The sequence below is a fragment of the Mauremys reevesii genome, linkage group 3 (genome assembly GCF_016161935.1).
Source record: "Mauremys reevesii isolate NIE-2019 linkage group 3, ASM1616193v1, whole genome shotgun sequence".
In the NCBI taxonomy this organism is placed as follows: Eukaryota; Metazoa; Chordata; order Testudines; family Geoemydidae; genus Mauremys; species Mauremys reevesii.
The window spans coordinates 202,358,163-202,377,050 of record NC_052625.1 but is presented as its reverse complement, the minus strand read 5'-3'; the positions used below and the strand labels follow the sequence as shown (position 1 = coordinate 202,377,050).

The window sequence follows — 18,888 nt, the reverse complement described above, 5'->3', positions numbered from 1 at the left end:
AGCGATTCAAACTGATTAGCTGAGATTATTTTTTAATCGTTTGACAGCCCTAGGTTTTAAATTTTTATTTTTCATATGATCTTATAATAAAAGTTTGAAAAGAAAAGTCCTTTTCAAAAGAAAAATTGAAATGTTTCATGACGAAAATGTCAAAATAGGACATGTTGATGGTATTAGGACTTTCCCCTTTCTTACTCTGAAACTAAATTTTAGCAAAATCATGTCAATTTCATGAAGCGTTTTGATTTTGGCAACACTGTGTGGAAGTAGGGAAAGAATTAACAAGGATTTGAAGGGGATTTTAATGCATGTCAGTCAGTTAGCAAGAGTTAGGCCAGCTGTAACCCTAATGACGTGAGACTTGTAGAAGCGAGGATGGTGTGAGGCGAGAGGGAAAGAACTGTGTAAAAAGTTATTACAACCTTGCAACTTGATAACCAAATATGTAGACTGGTGTCTCCTAGAAGTGAGAAAAATAAGATAGCAGAATGGCTTATGTATAAACAAAATGCAGTTGTTGCTCATTATTGTCTGTATTATTGCTTGTTATTGTCTGTAACAAAGGTATAAAGGCTTGCTGTAATTGTTTACCAGTTGAGAGACCTGTCCGGGACTGGGGCGGCCCTGTGTCCTAGGGCACTCCCTCCCTCTATTGTAATTACTAGAGAAAGAATAAAGTATTTGATTTTGCTGCACCCAAAGAGAAAGCGAGAACTGAGTTTTTCTCTGACAACTGCATTTCCTGACAAAACTCTCGGTCAACCTTTTTCTGACCAGCTCTAGCTGAAAGGCAGCCAGCCTGGCAGAAGTGAAGCTTTAGGATGGATCTGGGCTTGAGGTCAAGGGGTCACTGATCATTTTCACTTTCTGGTTCCAATATTCTAGCACTTGGTGCTGTTCATTTGATGTTCCTCCCTTGCAGTGTTGGGTGTTTAATAACCCCTGGCAACATTTCTCTGGTTGTTACAGGAGGGTCCATAAAACCTTAATAAGTTCCATAAACCCTGCTGCTGGGCTTGGGGTGTGTTCCGAGTCCCTTTCTCACCTGCTACCAAAGTCCAATCCCCATCTCACACCACCTCCCTAAACTCTACACATGCACATAATATACATCATACCGCCACACAAACCTTTAGATACAAGCACGCCCTTGTGCAGACAACACACGCCGCCGCCTCCTGATGCCCGTTGCTACCTGAATAATACAAATGTTGCAGCTTGGTGTTGGTATTCTTTGTGATTTTTATTTGCTGTGTGTGTGTTTCTTTTTTCAGTGGTTTTATTGCCACTCCCCTTCCACCTGGCCACATGGCTCCCTCTTCGGCAGAGCGACCAGAGTATTCGACAGTCACTTTCAGCTCTTGCCTGCTGCTGCAATGGAGTTTAGCATCCATCGTCCCTGTCCTGCTCACGGTTCTCCTGCTCCTTCTCTGCATCCCCTTTAAAAGGTAGGTGCTCTCCCTCCTAAATCTCTCACTCTTGCTTGCTCTTATTATTCATGATGAGTGCTACTGGTGGAAGGGGCTGGCCTGGGCTGTCAGCCCTGGGGACAAAGGACCACATTCAGAGTGGAATCTAAGGGCTTGTTGAATTTGGGAAAACTGGCACTGGTAGAACTACACTGAGGTACAGTAGTTCCGTCGCTGGTTTCAGAGTAGCAGCCGTGTTAGTCTGTATCCGCAAAAAGAACAGGAGTACTTGTGGCACCTTAAAGACTAACAAATTTATTGTAGCATGAGCTTTCGTGAGCCACAGCTCACTTCTTCGGATGCATCGCTGTAACCCCCTGGTGCTGACACACTGTGCCTGTACAAAATTGAAGCTAGACAGTTTGAGACCAGAAATAATGCGGAAATTAATTACCCCTCACTGTTAAAAATCACTGGAACAACTTATCAAGGGCTGGGGCAAATTCTCCATTGCTTTAAAATCAAGATTGGATGTTTTCTGAAATTTAAGCTCTCGTTCAAACAGGAATTAATTCAAGGAAGTCCTATGGCCTGTGCCATACAGGTCAGGTTAGAGGTTCACAATGGTTCCTAACCTATGAATATGTGAAAATGGGTTTTGCCCCAGTGTCTGGTCTATATGCAGAACTGCACCATTTTCACTAATGGTGTGTTTTGAAAGAGATTTAGTTTAAGTGGTGCAAACTGCTGTGTAGATGCTCTTAAATCAGTTTAAACCTGGTCTATAGCTTAATTTGGTTACTAACCGTTTTTAAAATGTACCAGTTTAAGCATGTCTGTAATAGGCTCTAGATCAATTCAGTTAAAGCAGTGCCCTGCTTTCGTATAGACAAGGCATCCCTAACACTGGTCAGAGAACATAAGTGGGTCAAAGGGCATTTGCATGTAAAGGAGTCTGACTCCCCCTCCCCCACCCCAGAAAAAATTGGGCCAATAGCAATGGACGAATCAGAGAGCTAATTTTCTAGCTAGCACAAATATCAGGCCTAGGTGGTGAGCTGGATATTTCTGATGGGCATTCATCTATCTGCTCACTGCCCTGTCTGATGTGACAGCGCCTCTGCGGGGAGGGGGATGAGAGAGAGAGAGAGAGAGCGAGAGCACCTTGCATTTGTTGGCAGATTGAGGATAATACAGATCAGCCTTAATGGGGGTCCCGTAAAGTCTGTGGCTGAGCAAGTGGAGGGAAGGGGATGAAAGGAGCATATGAGAGGGACAGAGAGGCTTACGCTTCACTCCCAGGGAAGGAAGCAAAGCTGTGGCCAGGCACTGGGCCAGTTGAGAAGCCAGCTGCACCCTCTCCAAACTGCACTATGTGCAGTGGTGCTGTGAGATTTCTCCCCTGGAGGTGTGTTTTGCCAGATTGGCCACTGGGTGGCATCAGCTCATACACATGGCAGCGAAAGAGCATTTGTGTGGCAATTTAACTTTAGCCATTAACTCACGCAGGGCAGAAGGGGAACTCGGCTACCCAGGTTTCATGTCGCTTAGAACAGGGGTTCTCAGCCTTTTCCTTTCTGCCCCTCCCCCCCCCCCCCAGATCTAAAAACTCCATGGCCCACCTGGGCCACAACAACTGGTTTTCTGCAGTTTTCCAGGGCCGGCGTTAGGGGGTGGCAAGCAGGGCAGTTGCCTGTGGCCACAGACGTCCTTGCAAAGCTAATTTGCTCAGGCTTTGGCTTCAGCCCCGGGTGTCGGGGCTCAGGGCCCTGGGCTTCAGCCCCATGCGGTGGGGTTTCAGCTTTCTGCCCTGGGCCCCAGCCAATCTAACGCTGGCCCTGCTTGGAGGCCTCCCAGAAACCTGCTCACGGCCCCCCAGAGGGCCCCGGACCCCTGGCTGAGAACCACTGGCTTAGAACATCTCTTGCTGCTAGTACCGTGTGGGACGTCATCTGCAAAGCCTCATCGGCAGAGCCAGGTTTTAAAACCGAGTGGTGGGCGGGGGGACAGAGTGAGGGGTCACTGGTGGTGGGTTGGAGAGCGAGCCCACCCCACGCTCGCTTGGCAGCAGTCGGTGGTTGCATCCTGGCACATGGGGTTATGGTACCAGCTCAGCTTTGGCCCAGCCACCATCCATCATGACAGAGGGGCGGCTGGGACAAATCGGAGCACGTGGTGGTGTGACATAGCGTAAGGGGTCACGGAGACACGGGACACTGTGCACCCGTGTTGCAAAATGGAGTGGGGAGCCACGCCCAGCCCCCGCGACAGGAGCTGCTTCCGCCCTGTGTGAAAATTTGTGTCCGGTGCCTCCTTTTGTCGGCCGCATAATGTGCTTGAAAAGGTGCCCCACGTACATCGAAAGGCTGCCGGTGGAGGGAATGGCCTGGTCACTCTGCCACTGCAGATCCCGTGCGCTGCTCCTCCTGACCGTGTGCAAGGGGGAGGGGAGAAGGGGGATTAACAGGCAACCCAACATCTTTCAGATGGGACAAAAACACAACGGGTTTGTCTGCACGGCAAGTCACTGCCTGGCAAGCCAGGGTGTGACTCCCCCCCCACACACGCTGGCCATGCAGCTATGTGGACGCTGCTTTGGTGCAGCTTGGCTTACTGCTCCTTGGAAGCGTTACTGCGCAGCAAGCTGGGAATTCACACCCTGGCTTGCCACGCGGGAGCAGCAAAATACTTACGCACGTGCCTGAACTTAAGCGGGAGACTCATCCCATTGTTGCGGTCAGTATTCAAGTGCTTTGCTGGTGTGGGGTCTCCCCCTGAGCCCGTTGAAATGAGTGGAAATACTCCCAGGGCAGGTCTACACTGCAATACCAGACCCATGGCGCTGACACAGGTCAGCTGACACAGGCTCACAGAGCTCTAAAATGGCAGTGTAGACATTCAGGCTCTGGGTTCTGAGACCCCACATGGAAGCCATGGCACTCGTTACAAGGCCTCTCTCTGCCAGTCACTGTCCAAGGGGCCCATCACCCTGCAGTGTGATTATTCATAGTCCGTGAAACAAGGAGGAAAGGGCTTGACAATGGGGACAATACAGCAGGGCCACCCAGAGGATTCAGGGGGCCTGGGGTCCCCGCTGCCGAAGACCCGGCACTTTGGCGGCGGGTCCCGGGGCGGAAGGACCCCCCCGCTGCGGGTCTTTGGGGCACTTCGGGGGCAGGTCCTGGAGTGGAAGGACCCCCTGCCGCCGAAGACCCGGAGTGGCAAATGTAAAAAACCAGGACAGGGGGTGGTGGGTAATAGGAGCCTATATAAGAAAAAGACCCCAAAATCAGGACTGTCCCTATAAAAATGGGACATCTGGTCACCCTAGAATTCCCTGAGCTTCCTTTTAGCAGAGTTTGATCCTGATACTCCAAGTTATCCATCTAAATAATTCCTCTCTCTGTCCTGGCTGGGGGCAGGAAATATCTCCTGGCCCCCTTCTGATCTGTCCAGCTAGTGGCTTTGGGCACAGAAAGGTGATGAACGTCAGAGAAACATTCCATGCATCCTCCGGAGGAGCAAAGTGAATCTTTTGTGTCTTTTTCATCTTTGCAGGAAAAACCGAAGTTTTTCCACCAGAACCACTGAGGGACGCGTCGACTCCTCCAAGCTCATCAGAATGGTAAGTTCTGGAGGCCTCTGGAAAAGGTGCTTTTCCTCAGTGCTTCTGCAGCAGGATGATCCTACAGCAATGTTAAGTGGGTGCATTCCTGATGCCGTTGCTTTTGCTTCCCTCTTCGTCTTGTTGTACCTGGTGCTGGGCGCTCTAGCTCTTAAGCTTTGCTCGTGCTTGGAGAGAGACAGGACTGGGTGGGCCAACCCTGGTGTGAACTCCGCCAACGTGGGCTTGTGCAAATCTGCTGGAGACTGGCTCTTTGAGGGCAGGACCTTGAAGGAGGGGAGAGGAAATGCCTAGAGATAGCGAGGAGCATGGTCCAAGAGTTCAGACCCAGGAGTGGAAATTAGGAACTCTTGGCTCCCTCTGATATTGGACAAGTCACTTCCCCTTTCTGTGACTCAGTTTCCCAGTTCAGTAATGTCATAGTTACGGAGCTCATTGCAGCCCTGTCCCCTTCTGGTCTGTTTGAGTGCATCTTCCCAGTGTCAGGCCTCATGCCCTTGCTTATCCTGCAGTTAGATCAGGCTCTGAGTACAATCCCCACCCACCCACCTATGCCAACCACTTCTGTGCAGGTCTCACTGGACGCCTGCATTTCTTCCCTTCAGGAGTTTCATAGGGTAGCTCTGGCCCAGGCTACCTCTGACCCCTCCACAAGGGGGAATGAAGCAGCTCAGGTTCACCTGGGAGTAGTTACTCAGGGAGTTAATCAGTCTAGCAGGGAGGCACTGGGGCATGCTAAAAGGTTAAGGAGCTCAGTTAGATGTGGAACATCGGAGGGGAAAGGTGGCTGCCAGAGAGACAGAGGGATTGCAGAGAGAGGTTCCTTCCAGCAGACTGATGAGAAGCTGCCAGACAAAACCACCATTCCAAAGAGGGAGAAACAGGGCTGACAGCTGGGGAAGGCTGCACAGATGGGAAGTAGCTCTGGGAACAGCAATGGACTGAGATGAAGGGGTTCTGGGTGTCGCAAACAAAGGGCCTGAGCTGGAACCCAGCGGAGTGGGCAGGCGTGGGCACCCCCCCTACACACACACACAACCCAGCCAGGGACTTTTAGAGAAGAAGCTCCTAAACCCATGAGACCTAGGGCTGGTTAGCCCCTACTAGAGCCCTACTTGGTCCCAAGGGAGCCGTCGGGAGGTGACAGTGGCCGGTGATGCACCATGCTCAATGTCCTTTTAAAACAAGTATGTTTATTAGCAAACAGAACAAAGCATTGCACAAAATGACTTCAAAACAACAAGCATGCCTAGGCTCATCCATGCTTACACTTCGCTACAGGCTAAGTTACGATGGGCTTTCCTCTGGAGTTACAGGAGAACAGACCCAATTTACGTTCGTTTAGGAAGGCAAGAGGCTCCTGACACCCAGCCTCCTCCCAGTTTGCCTTCAAGAGAACATATGCCCCAGACTGTCTCTCCACCCCCCACTTCTTAGGCACAACTGCCTTTTTTCCGCCCCCCCAACCTGGGTGTGCCCGAGCCCACTTACCATATTGCTCAATGGCCTTTGTTACAGGGCCATGGGGTAAGATCATCGGTTTGCCAGTGACTGGTGTTTCCCAGCCAGCCAGGGCATATGAGTTCTCCTATGATTGTAGCTATGTTGTTTGGCACTTAAACAAATTCAGCCTTAGCGGCTCGCAGTCCCAGGCCCCGTGGCTGTTGGGGGAGGGTAACAAACCTGTCAGCTCCCTCTGACATACCAACTCCCCACCCTGTACACGCGGTACTGGGTGGGGTAAAGATCCAGATGCACCACAGAGCACCCCCATGTTCATCACAAGTCAAATGAGCAAACCTGCTCTTAATTGCCTGCCTGGCTGAGCTTCTGCAAGGAGTGATTATTAAGTACTTCAGGCAGGGGCTTTCTTTATTTTTGTCTCTTGTATTGAGCTAAGCGCAATGGTGCGTAATTAATGATTAGATCAGGGATTGGCAACCTTTGGCACGTGGCTCGCCAGGGTGCTTACCCTGGCGGGCCGGGCCGGTTTGTTTACCTGCCGCATCCACAGGTTTGTTTACCTGCCGCGTCCACAGGTTACCTGCCAGGTCCACTCCATTCCTATTGACTAGATAAGTTCATGGAGGACAGGTCCATCAATAGATATTAGCCAGGATGGGCAGGAATGGTGTCCCTAGCCTCTGTTTGCCAGAAGCTGGGAATGGGCGACAGGGGATGGATCACTTGATGATTCCCTGTTCTGTTCATTCCCTCTGCTGCACTGGCATTGGAAGACAGGATGCTGGGCTAGGTGATCCTTTGGTCTGACCCAGTAGGGCCGTTCTTCTTAGTCTAATTGTTCCACTCTATCTGAAACCGTGCCCAGCACTCTGAACTGTTAAATGGTACCGGTGCCACTGCAGAAGGATAAACTGCGGGAGTTGTTCTTAAGTCATGTCATCCTCTCTGACTATTTGAAAAGGCTGGCAAAATCTTCCAGGGGTCAGTGGAGTTCCCCGAGCGCTGCCTTTTGTGTCGCTAGGGAGAGATGCTACGGGAGGAAGAAGAATCCCTGAACTAATAGAAAAATATCTGTTTGTAGCTGTCAGTGGTGCTCACCTGTCCCAGTTGTTGCTGGGTAGCCTTGATGTTAGAAGGGACTAAAAAATGGGAGAGGCAGCCCTTCCCCTTTGGTTCATCATCTCATAGCCAGTCACTACAGGTCTGTAATGACTGGAAGTTGTTACCATCTCTTAGCTGTTTGGTACCTAGGTGTAGCAGGTCTCAGTGCACTTCCTAGCAGGGAGGTATCCGTCATAGTCTGGATACCATGGAGTGTGTGGTATAGCCGTACTAGCACCAACTCCCATATTGGAAGTCTCAGCCCTGAGGCTAAGGACTGAAGGGGCCTTTGATTCACACCCTCGTGGTTAGGATAGTCACATTGGGTCGGAGTGCAGGAGGCTGGTGCTACTTTGGTCTTCGTTGCACATGCGGGTTGTGCAGGGGACTCTGTCCAACGGTGCCTTTCACCACCACATCAGAAAGAATGGCCCTAGTGAGGGAGGGGTACAATGGAGTTTTCCCTTTAGCAAAGACAAGAGAGAGAAGTTCACGTTCACACTGAGAGACTTCAGCCTGGCTTCACTTCTGGTGGCCTGGAGAACAGGGTGGGAAACAAGTCGTAACTCACTATGAGCAGCCTGGTTAAACACAACCCTTGCAAACAGGCTGGCTGTGCGTTGAAAAGAACCAGGAGGGAGAGAACGATACTAATATCGGAGGATCCTGCAACCCTTTACAAGCATGAATTAACCCTTCCTGCCCCAGGGTGAGACGGAGAAATTCTCTTCTTGTCGTGGTTATCCCCATTTGTAAAATGAGACCCAGAGATTCAGTGACCTGCCCCGATCACCCAGCAAGTCTGTGGCTGAACTGAGAACTGAATCCTTCCCCTTTCCCACAAGCGGTACCTTTCCGCCTATCGTCTGATGGGGAATTGATTAGTGATGCTAATGATCACCTGGCAATACTAGGTGGAATGTGTAAGCCCATGTGGCGGGAATCTGTAATGCCACTTCTGTACTAGTTGTGCTCTGTACAAAATATCAAGACTCTGGTGTCTCGTGCTATGACAGCCCTCTAGTGTCGGAAAATGGAAGGTTCTTTGCCTTTTACAGTAGAATCTCAGAGTTACAAACTGACCAGTCCACCACACACCTCATTTGGAATCGTAAGTACGCAATGAGGCAGCAACAGAGACAACCAAAAAAAGCAGATACAGGACAGTACTGCGTGAACCCTAAACTACTAACAAAATAAAGGGAAAGCAGCATTTTTCTTCTGCATAGTAAAGTTTCAAAGCTGTATTAAGTCAATGTTCAGTGTAAACTTTTGAAAGAACAACCATAACCTTCTGTTCAGAGTTACGAATGTTTGAGTTACAAACAGCCTCCCTTCCCGAGGTGTTCGGAACTCTGAGGTTCTACTGTATAAAAGGGGTGTTTGAGGTAAACAGTAAATGTTTCTATAGCAATTTGAAACACTGAGTTTTACTTGAATGCTAAAGATGATTGATTTTAAATAAATGTTTGGATGGAGCAGAGACAAGATCAGTAAACAGGAATACGGCCAATCCTGGCATCCTGCAGCTAGAGCCAGCCATTGAAAACCATGCCCACATGAATGGCAGCAAACTGCTGAAAGCATGAAGGTTCTGTATGTGAGAGTCAAAGATCTAGGGCGAATCTCTAACCAGGAGCCGCTGGGTGCAGTGTTGCTATGTGGAGAGACAGGCATTGGCTACTCGTTGCTTGTGGCTTCTGGATTTTCTGGGATCAAGTCTAGCAAAGGGGAGCAGACTAGAAAGGACTTTGTTTCTAAATGAGCTCCTTTTTTCAGGCTAATTGTAGTTATGCTGGTTCCTCTGGCACTACCAGGGGGGGAGAGCCCAGGGGGGTAAGAAGATGCTTGCAATCCCTGTTCTGGTGGGAAAGCCTGCAGATGCCTAGCACAACTCCAGAAGTGGTTGGTTGATCTGTCTGCTGTGCTCATTACCATATACTGTGTAATCAAAACCACCCTGCAGCTACTCCCCAGGCTAAGTAGAATTCCCTCAGGGGCAGAAAATAATCTCCCGTTATTGGCTCTCTCCTGGCGCCTGAACCAAAGTTACTCAAGTCGACAGGAATCTTTCAGGCCAGCTCTGGTCAGGCTGGCCAGCTGCTGGCTGTGCCATTGCCATAGCAGCAGGCGAGTGGCAAACACCACTGATTTGGTCGACTTAATGTACCCTCACTACACACACCACCTCATGCATCGTTTGAAAGCTTATTGTGTTTACTTTTAAGATGAGATATGATGTGTAGCTGTCAGGTGGTGCCATTACCATAGAAACGGCAATAAACCATCTCATCAACGCATTAAAATGACCCCTTTGAAATATTTGCATTCATTTAGAACATAAGAACATAACATGAGAACAGCCATACTGGGTCAGACCAAAGGTCCATCCAGCCCAGTATCCGGTCTTCTGACAGGGCCAATGCCAGGTGCCCCAGAGGGAATGAACCTAACAGGTAATGATCAAGTGATCTCTCTCCTGCCATCCATCTCCACCTTCTGACAAACAGAGGCTAGGGACACCATTCCTTACCTATCCTGGCTAATAGCCATTAATGGACTTAACCTCCATGAATGTATCTAGTTCTCTTTTAAACGCTGTTATAGTCCTAGCCTTCACAACCTCCTCAGGCAAGGAGTTCCACAAGTTGACTGTGCGCTGTGTGAAGAAGAACTTCCTTTTATTTCTTTTAAACCTGCTGCCCATTAATTTAATTTGGCTGCCCCTAGTTCTTATATTATGGGAACAAGTAAATAACTTTTCTTTATTTACTTTCTCCATATCACTCATGATTTTATATACCTCTAGCATATCCCCCCTTAGTCTCCTCTTTTCCAAGCTGAAAAGTCCTAGCCTCTTTAATCTCTCCTCATATGGGACCTGTTCCAAACCCCTAATCATTTTAGTTGCCCTTCTCTGAACCTTTTCTAGTGCCAGTATATCTTTTTTGAGGTGAGGAGACCACATCTATACGCAGTATTCAAGATGTGAGCATACCATGAATTTATATAATGGCAACAAGATATTCTCCATCTTATTCTCTATCTTCTTTTTAATGATTCCTAACATCCTGTTTGCTTTTATTGACTGCCACTGCACACTGCTTGTACATCTTCAGAGAACTATCCACGATGACTCTAAGATCTCTTTCCTGAATACTTGTAGCTAAATTAGCCCCCATCATATTGTATGTATAGTTGGGGTTATTTCTTCCAATGTGCATTACTTTACATTTATCCACATTAAATTTCATTTGCCATTTTGTTGCCCAATCACTTAGTTTTGTGAGATCTTTTTGAAGTTCTTCACAGTCTGCTTTGGTCTTAACTATCTTGAGCAGTTTAGTATCATCTGCAAACTTTGCCACCTCACTGTTTACCCCTTTCTCCAGATCATTGATGAATAAGTTGAATAGGATTGGTCCTAGGACTGACCCTTGGGGAACACCACTAGTTACCCCTCTCCATTCTGAGAATTTACCATTGATTCCTACCCTTTGTTCCCTTTCTTTTAACCAGTTCTCAATCCATGAAAGGATCTTTTCTCTTATCTTATGACAACTTAATTTACATAAGAGCCTTTGGTGAGGGACCTTGTCAAAGGCTTTCTGGAAATCTAAGTACACTATGTCCACTGGATCCCCCTTGTCCACATGTTTGTTGACCCCTTCAAAGAACTCTAATAGATTAGTAAGACACGATTTCCCTTTACAGAAACCATGTTGACTTTTGCCCAACAATTTATGTTCTTCTATGTGTCTGACAATTTTATTCTTTACTATTGTTTCAACTAATTTGCCCGGTACTGACGTTAGACTTACCGGTCTGTAATTGCTGGGATCACCTCTAGAGCCCTTTTTAAATATTGGTGTTACATTAGCTATCTTCCAGTAATTGGGTACAGAAGCTGATTTAAAGGACAGGTTACAAACCATAGTTAATAGTTCTGCAATTTCACATTTGAGTTCTTTCAGAACTTTTGGGTGAATGCCATCTGGTCCCGGTGACTTGTTACTGTTAAGTTTCTCAATTAATTTGAAATCCTCTGTTAGTTTAATGACAGTGTATTATTTCAGGACATAAAATTGGATTTCTTTGTGACCTCAAAGCATCACCACCACAACCTACAGCATGAAACAAAATCGAATAATAAATTTGTACAGGTATTATTGAAATGTTATAGTGCTGGTGAGATTTCTGGTCAACATCATCATCACATCTTGTTCATCACTATGATCTCGGTCAAGAGTCCATAGGTTACCACAGTCTTCATTGCGTGGCATGTAAACTGCTCTGTGCAGGGGTGATTATTCTCACTACAGACTCAATTGATTGTGCAGTGACCTCTCCTGATACCAGCACAAATAAGATCTTGTAGAAACTTAGATGTCACTGGGCCCTTGAAGAATACAGGAAGTAGTTCATCTGAATGTTTCCATCCATGGTGATCTAATATCTGGCTTTACTGATGCATGAAGTCATCCAAATCTTTGTTTGCCAAGATGCTCTTTTGACATGCTCTTCTAAATTGTCCTCTCACGGTGGGAGTTTGGCCAGCAGCTTGTGATGGACAGATTGAGGTGCAAGCAATTCAGGTCTCTGTGAGTCTCCTTTTCTTTCTCACTCGGGTCATACAGCCCTGCTACCAGCTTCATTGCTGCAGAAATTGTGTCTTGCCCATTGCTCTTTTCCAACCGGGCAAGATCTCTGCAGGGATAAGCTCCCTTTGTTTTGAAAACATTAAACACAGATTCCCCCGCCCGCCTCCGCCTGGTACCAAATTGGGGAAGACACAGCTCACAGTCCTGTGTGTACAGCAGGAAGTCAGGAATGTGTGCACCACAAATTGCCCATACAGGTATGAAGCGATGTGTGTCAGTTGTGCCGGTAACAGGTGCCTGTTTCCAGAAATGGAACACACAGATAACACATGCATTGAAAGTATGGCACAGCAAGGACCAAAACATCTGTATCAAGTGGCCTAATTACTGTGGTTCCTTTTTATAAGCCATATTGACACATGTGGAAGCATCCTTGTGTCTGCTTCCACTTGAATACTGTACAAGCCTTGGGTTTCATCAGCACCTCTCCTGGTGATGGACTTTGCTACTCTCCTGTTGGAAAAGCCTCCAGCAAGGAGGAGTGTTTGTGCTGGGCGTGCTCCTACACTCTCAGGTGCATTTTGAAGAACCATATATTGACAGAGGAATTTTTACAAATGACTTTAAACTTGGCATCCAGCAAGCAAACCTTTCCCGTGGAGGCACAGGGCATCCCCCAATCACCTGGTATTTCCTGAATCCAACATTTTATCCTGTCCAGCTCAGTCCTGTCATTTTTATGGAATTACTGTTGTCCTATCTGTCAGACTTCGATTACAGAATGATCTGTTAAATTCTTTTAAGACACACCTCAAGTACTCAACAGCCAATTCATTGAATGGTGGAATTTGTCTCCAGCTGTCATTTCTGTGACAGCTGTGGCATCTCTGTGGCTTTCTTTCTTGCATGCCCTTAGCTCATGGATGCTTTCAGCCTGAGCATCCAGTTGATGCCCTAATTCAGCTTTGTTTGGCCTTCTCATTGTTCCATCAGCATTGAAGAGGGACATAGTCACCCCATAGTATCTGTGCCTAAGAACAGATGCTATTGAAACTGTGACGGATTAGATCAAAGAACCCCCTCCCCTTGGGAGCTGCCACCTGATGTGCCAAGACTACCTCTGCCCCTGCTTTCCCTGCCCGCTCGGGGCCCCAGCACCCTGTCTTGCTGAGCCAGATGTACCTGTCTGCTCCAACACAGACCCAGGGTCTGAATTGCTTGCCCCAAAGCTGCAGACTTAACTGAAAGCAGCTCACAGAAGTGTTCTTATCTAGAACACTCAGATGCCCAACTCCCAATGGGGTCTAAACCCGAATAAATCCGTTTTACCCTGTATAAAGCGTATACAGGGTAAACTCATAAATTGTTCGCCCTCTATAACACTGATAGAGAGATAGGCACAGCTGTTTGCCTCCCCCCAGGTATTAATACAGACTCTGGGTTAATTAACAAGTAAAAAGTGATTTTATTAAATACAGAAAGTAGGATTTAAGTGGTTCCAAGTAGTAACAGACAGAACAAAGTGAATTACTAAATAAAATAAAATAGAACACGCAAATCTATGTCTAAGAAACTTAATACAAATAACACCTCATCGGTTCCAGTAAGCTTCCTTTTACAGGCTAGTCTCCTGCTAGTCTGGGTCCAGCAATCACTCACACCCCCTGTAGGTATTGTCCTATTATTCCAGTTTCTTTCAGGTATCTTTGGGTTTGGAGAGGGTCTCTCTTTAGCCAGCTGAAGACAAAATGGAGGGGTCTCCCATGGGCTTAAATAGACTTTCTCTTGTGGGTGGAGAACCCCTCCTCTCTCCTATGCAAAGTCCAGCTCCAGGATGGAGTTCTGGAGTCACCTGGCCAAGTCACATGTCCATGCATGACTCAGTTTTTACAGGTAGCATTCATTGTTTACATGCTACCTTGAACGTCCTCAAATAGACCTCTTATGTGGATTGGAGCATTCCAAGATGTATTGTTCCTTAAGTGCTTCCTGATTGGGCACTTAACTTTGTGAATTCCTTATTCCAGGAACTGACCAAATGCTCTACTAAGGTTATTTAGAAATCAAGCCAGTACTCTGCCAATATTCATAACTTTGAGTACAAAAATGATACATGCATACAGATAGGATTGATAGATTCCGTAGATCGTAACCTTTACAAAGATATGTTACATGGCATATGTAGCAAAGAACATATTCCAGTTATGTCATATATATTCATAAGCATATTTCCATAAAGCCTTATAGGGGGCGCCGTCACAGAAACATCATCTCTTGTTAAGGACAGGACTCAGCAAAAAATAATTTCTGGCCTGATAGCTGCTGTGATTGTCCATCCCTTGCCCAAGAAAACCATATTTAATTCTGGCATTTCAGCAAAAGTTTTTTTTATGCCAAAGTTCTTGACTGAGCTGAAGAAGTTCCATGTCCCGTCAGAATCAAGTGCACTTCTCATAGATCTCTCCATTTGTTCTTCACCAGTATCTGCTATTTTTGGGCACTGACTTCTCCTGTACATCTGATATTACATGCATTCCAGCAGCTATGCGGACAGGTACCTCTGGGTGTGATTCAGGATCACATAGCTTTGTCATATTGATGACATGGGTGGTAACAGCTGTAACATGCTATTCACCCCTCTTCAGGGCAGAGACAAGGATTTGTTTGTGGACTTTGTCTTCACTACTTTTTGTTAGGTCACTTGTTTCTCTCATAGCTTTTGCATATTCATAACATAGATGTGTATTGTCACCTCCAACACTTATACTGACTTGTGCATGACTGTCACTGAACTCAAAAGGTAGTTTCTAGAATATTTCAAAGCCTAGTACTGCATGCATAGGTCACTGAAAAATTAAAACCTTCTGCCGGGCAGACTAGATGCTACATTGTATGTGGCTATGTCCGATGAAGTGGGCTGTAGCCCATGAAAGCTTATGCTCAAATAAATTTGTTAGTCTCTAAGGTGCCACAAGTACTCCTGTTCCTTTTGCACATACAGACTAACATCTGAAATATGTCTACACTGTGCCCCTTACAACGGCGCGGCTGTGCCTCTGCAGCCATGCCATTGTAAGGTGTAGCCGATCTTTATCTCCGGGAGAGAGCTTTCCCAGCAACAAAATAAAACCACCTCCAATGAGGAGCAGTAGGTTCATTTCTGGGAGCACGGCTCACGCTGCTGAAGTGCTGTCCACACTCACACTTTTCGTCGCTAAAACTTTTGTTGTTCGGGGTGTGTGTGTGTGTGTGTGCGCGTTTTCACCCCCCTGCGTGACAGAAGTTTTAACGACAAAAGTGCCAGTGTGGACATAACCTGTATGTACAAAAGCTTATACATGGAAAAGCATTGCATTAGGAATTCACATACACCGCTACTTCGATATAACGCCACCCGATATAACACAAATTTGGATATAACGCGGTAAAGCAGTGCTCCCCCCATCGGTGCACCTGCAGACACTTTCTGGACCTGCAGGGATAAAGGGCAAGGAAGCCGTGTGTAACTACCCAGCACAGGATCGGGCCAGGATGCGTCGTGTCAGGGAATTCAGTGTGATGTGGGAGCTGCAATAACTGCAAATGGTCAGGACTCTGGTTTCACGCATGTGAGACGTGTGCTAATGTCTTCTGCCTATGGGTGGCAGCAGGCACCTACACATTCTCGCCCCGGCTCCACTGAACCGTAGGTGGCTGGGTTAGGCTCCTTACTGTGTAAGGCTCCGGGCTCTGTGATCCAGATTAGGCTCTCTGATCTCTACAACTAGAGGTGGCCGGGCAGCCACATCTGGGCATGGCTGGAGGTGGGAACCTCCAGGGAATGCATGAATGCTTCAGTGCCAGTTCTAGACCAGCAATGCCCAGGGCTAGCCGAAGGCTCCCAGTGCTCTGCTGCGGAGAAGGATGTGTCTGGCCCTTGCTCTATTCATCTAGCCCCCTCCCCTGGTCCTGCTGATATTCCTATCAGGAACCATGGCTACAGACACTGGGGATTGAACCCAGGACTTTCAGCACGCCTCCACCCCTAGCGCTATCAGAGCTCCTAGGGCTGTGACTATGTAGCAGGCTAATCCAGCCGTGGGGGCCAGATGCTAGAAGGCGACATGATCACACTCGCTAAGTCAATGTACTGTAGTGCACCGAGATGGCAGAGCCCCTCACTAGCTGCTTCTCTGTCTAGTGGTGCCCAGGCTGCTAGGTCGGCAGAGCCCTGATCATGGGCACTGTGTGTGGGGCAGGGGCTCCTGTCTGGGCTCGTCGATTGTTGCTGTCCCATTGGTGCTCAGCTCCCAGGTGGTAGGAGCAGAGAGACCCTTTTACGGGTGCCCATCAGTCACTCTGGGGATTGCTGGAGGGTCCAAGCAGGCAGCTCTCAACCTTTGCCAGTCTGGGACCCCTCCTCCTATTCAGCAGTACAGGAAAGGCAGAATGGTCATAGCCCCTGACACCTGGTCATGACCCCCTAGGTTGACAACCCCCGATGTAAGAGATGGCTCTTTGCTGAGGGTGGGGGAGGCTGGGAGAATGTTGCTTACAATGAGAATGCAGAACAGGGTCCTAAGAGTTAAACTCTGCTGCAGCCTGCTCCCCGCAGCCTGCCAGCCCATCCACGGGCTCGCAGCTCCCCGGCTGTGGCTGTGTTCTCCGGATAGCCTTCCTTTTGCTCTCTATAGCCCCTCAAACACAAGCGGGAAGGGCCGCGTGGGTGGGAGCGGGAGGTCCGTGACCACAGCTGGCCCTCGGGCACCTCTGCGCATGTAACCTCTTCTCTGCTGGATCGCGCGCTCTAGCCTGGCGGAATAGCACAACCTTGCTGTGTGAAAGTGGACCTGCAAAGCAGACCACAGTGCTTGCTCCAGCTCCCAGGTCTGTATCTAGGTGGCCCCATCATAGCTTGTCTCTGCTTGTCTCGTACATCTGGAGGGTCACCTTCACGTTCTCCTCTCTCTGCTGGAAGAGCTTAGCAAGATCTTTGGAGGACCTGACTAGCGAGGTCCCATGTGGCTGCTGTAATCTGAGCTGCTGCCCTGCCTGCTCCCAGGGAAGAGGGACGGGGATGCTGGTTCTTAGACCAGCCTCAACATCCGCTCCCCTTCAGCTGGGAGCCACATGTAAGCTTGGGAGGTTTTAACCCCTTTATGCGCAGCTTCAAGGGAGCTACGGTGACAGCAGTGGGTTGGAGTCGCCCACTCGCCACGCTAGGGCATCCTCTGCCTTGATGCCAAGTACAGATGAGTTTAGCACTGGTCAGAGCCCTAGTCTCGAGGCAGCTGCTGGGGTAAGGTATTCTTCTCACCATGTTAATGACTATTCCCCCATGCCGGAAGAGCTCCCACCAGCACCAACCCAGGTTCAGCTGCAGTGGTAGGAATACTCTGTATTTCCCAGCAGTGTAGACACAGCCTCAGTGTCTGTATCAAGGTGGGGGAGAGGGGAACAGTCAGGGTTTGAAGGGCCAAAGAAGATGCAAGGTGTCCAAAGGGGTTATAACTAGGAGTAATGGGAAGAAAGGGGGAGACTGCATGGGGTAGGACGCCTGGGTTCTCTTCCCAGCTCAGCCACTGCCTTCCTGTGTGATCACATTCCTTCTCTTAAGCCTGTCCTTCCCCTCCAACCCTATGTCTGTTAGGTAGTGAGCTCTTCAAGGGACTGTCTTGCAATGTGTAGGTGTGATGCCTAGGGCGATGGGGCCCTGATCAAGACTCAGCTTTAATAATAAGGGAAATGTAGGCTGATTACAATGGTTTTCAGAATAATCCCCCAAGGGAAACCATGTTGGAGCCCTGTCCTTTATAGAAAAGATTTATTACAGACTAAACAAATACAAAAAAAAGTATAATAATACTAGTAGTTCCTATAAATACTCACTGCTTAGAAGAGAGAATTTTGCAGAAAACCTGGGGGGGAGGACTTGATTGAGTCTGACTCCTCTCTCAACAAGAGAGAGAAAAAAAAAAAAAAGACACAGAGAAAAAAACTTCCCTCCACAGGGATTTGAAAATATCTTGTCCCTCATTGGTCCTCTGGTCAGGTGTCAGCCCTTGTGTAGATGGGGCGCACTAGCTGCTACTATTTTAAACACCATGTCAACTAACCTGGGTCAGAGCAGGTCTAATTAACACAGTCCCCCCACCCCCCTGGCCACGTCAGGCCACCTTCACCCATCGCAAAGAAGTAGGGGTACTGTACGTCCGGGTTTTCCCAGACGTCGCCTCTTTGAGGCTCTGTCCTCTATCTGGGCAGATTTTTTCAAATAACAGGAAATGTCTGGGATTTTTGCAGAGCAGACACTGGTCCGCTTCCCGATTGGTCCTTCCCCTGCATCCACAGCTGACTGGTCCATTCCCCGGCAGCCACAGCTGCTGGATCCCACCTGCCCACCTAGGCCCCGGCTCCCAGCCCTGGAGAGGGGGTCCAGTGGGGAGGCACTGACTGATGGCTGGCACTGCATCCTGGGTAGCCGCCCTACCACTGGGATGGAGCAACACTGCCCCCACCTGCAGTGAGTACCTCCCTATAGTTCCCCCCCCAACCCTCCGGTCTCCCCTCCCCTCCAGCAGAATCCTCTTTTGGGAACCTGAGATATGGTTCAACAAAGAAGCAGAAACTGGGGGGCCACAGTCCCATCATATGGGAGAGAGGGGACTTACCTCTGTGCTGTGTGATGCTCCAGAAAGGATCTAATCTC

General features: G+C 48.3%; 1 protein-coding gene across 3 annotated transcripts in view; it reads left to right on the top strand.

Annotated features, from left to right (window-relative positions):
- The window catches only part of LOC120399997, a 67,823-nt gene that overhangs the window by 12,853 nt on the left and 36,082 nt on the right, over positions 1–18,888 (top strand). For all 3 annotated transcript variants that reach the window (XR_005595452.1, XR_005595453.1, XM_039528323.1), the window contains exons 2-3: positions 1,275–1,448; positions 4,968–5,034. Coding sequence is in view for 1 of the 3 variants with exons in the window: in XM_039528323.1 (XP_039384257.1) it covers positions 1,275–1,448; positions 4,968–5,034 (241 nt within the window). In the remaining 2 variants the exon portion in view is untranslated. The remainder of the gene's footprint in view (positions 1–1,274; positions 1,449–4,967; positions 5,035–18,888) is intronic.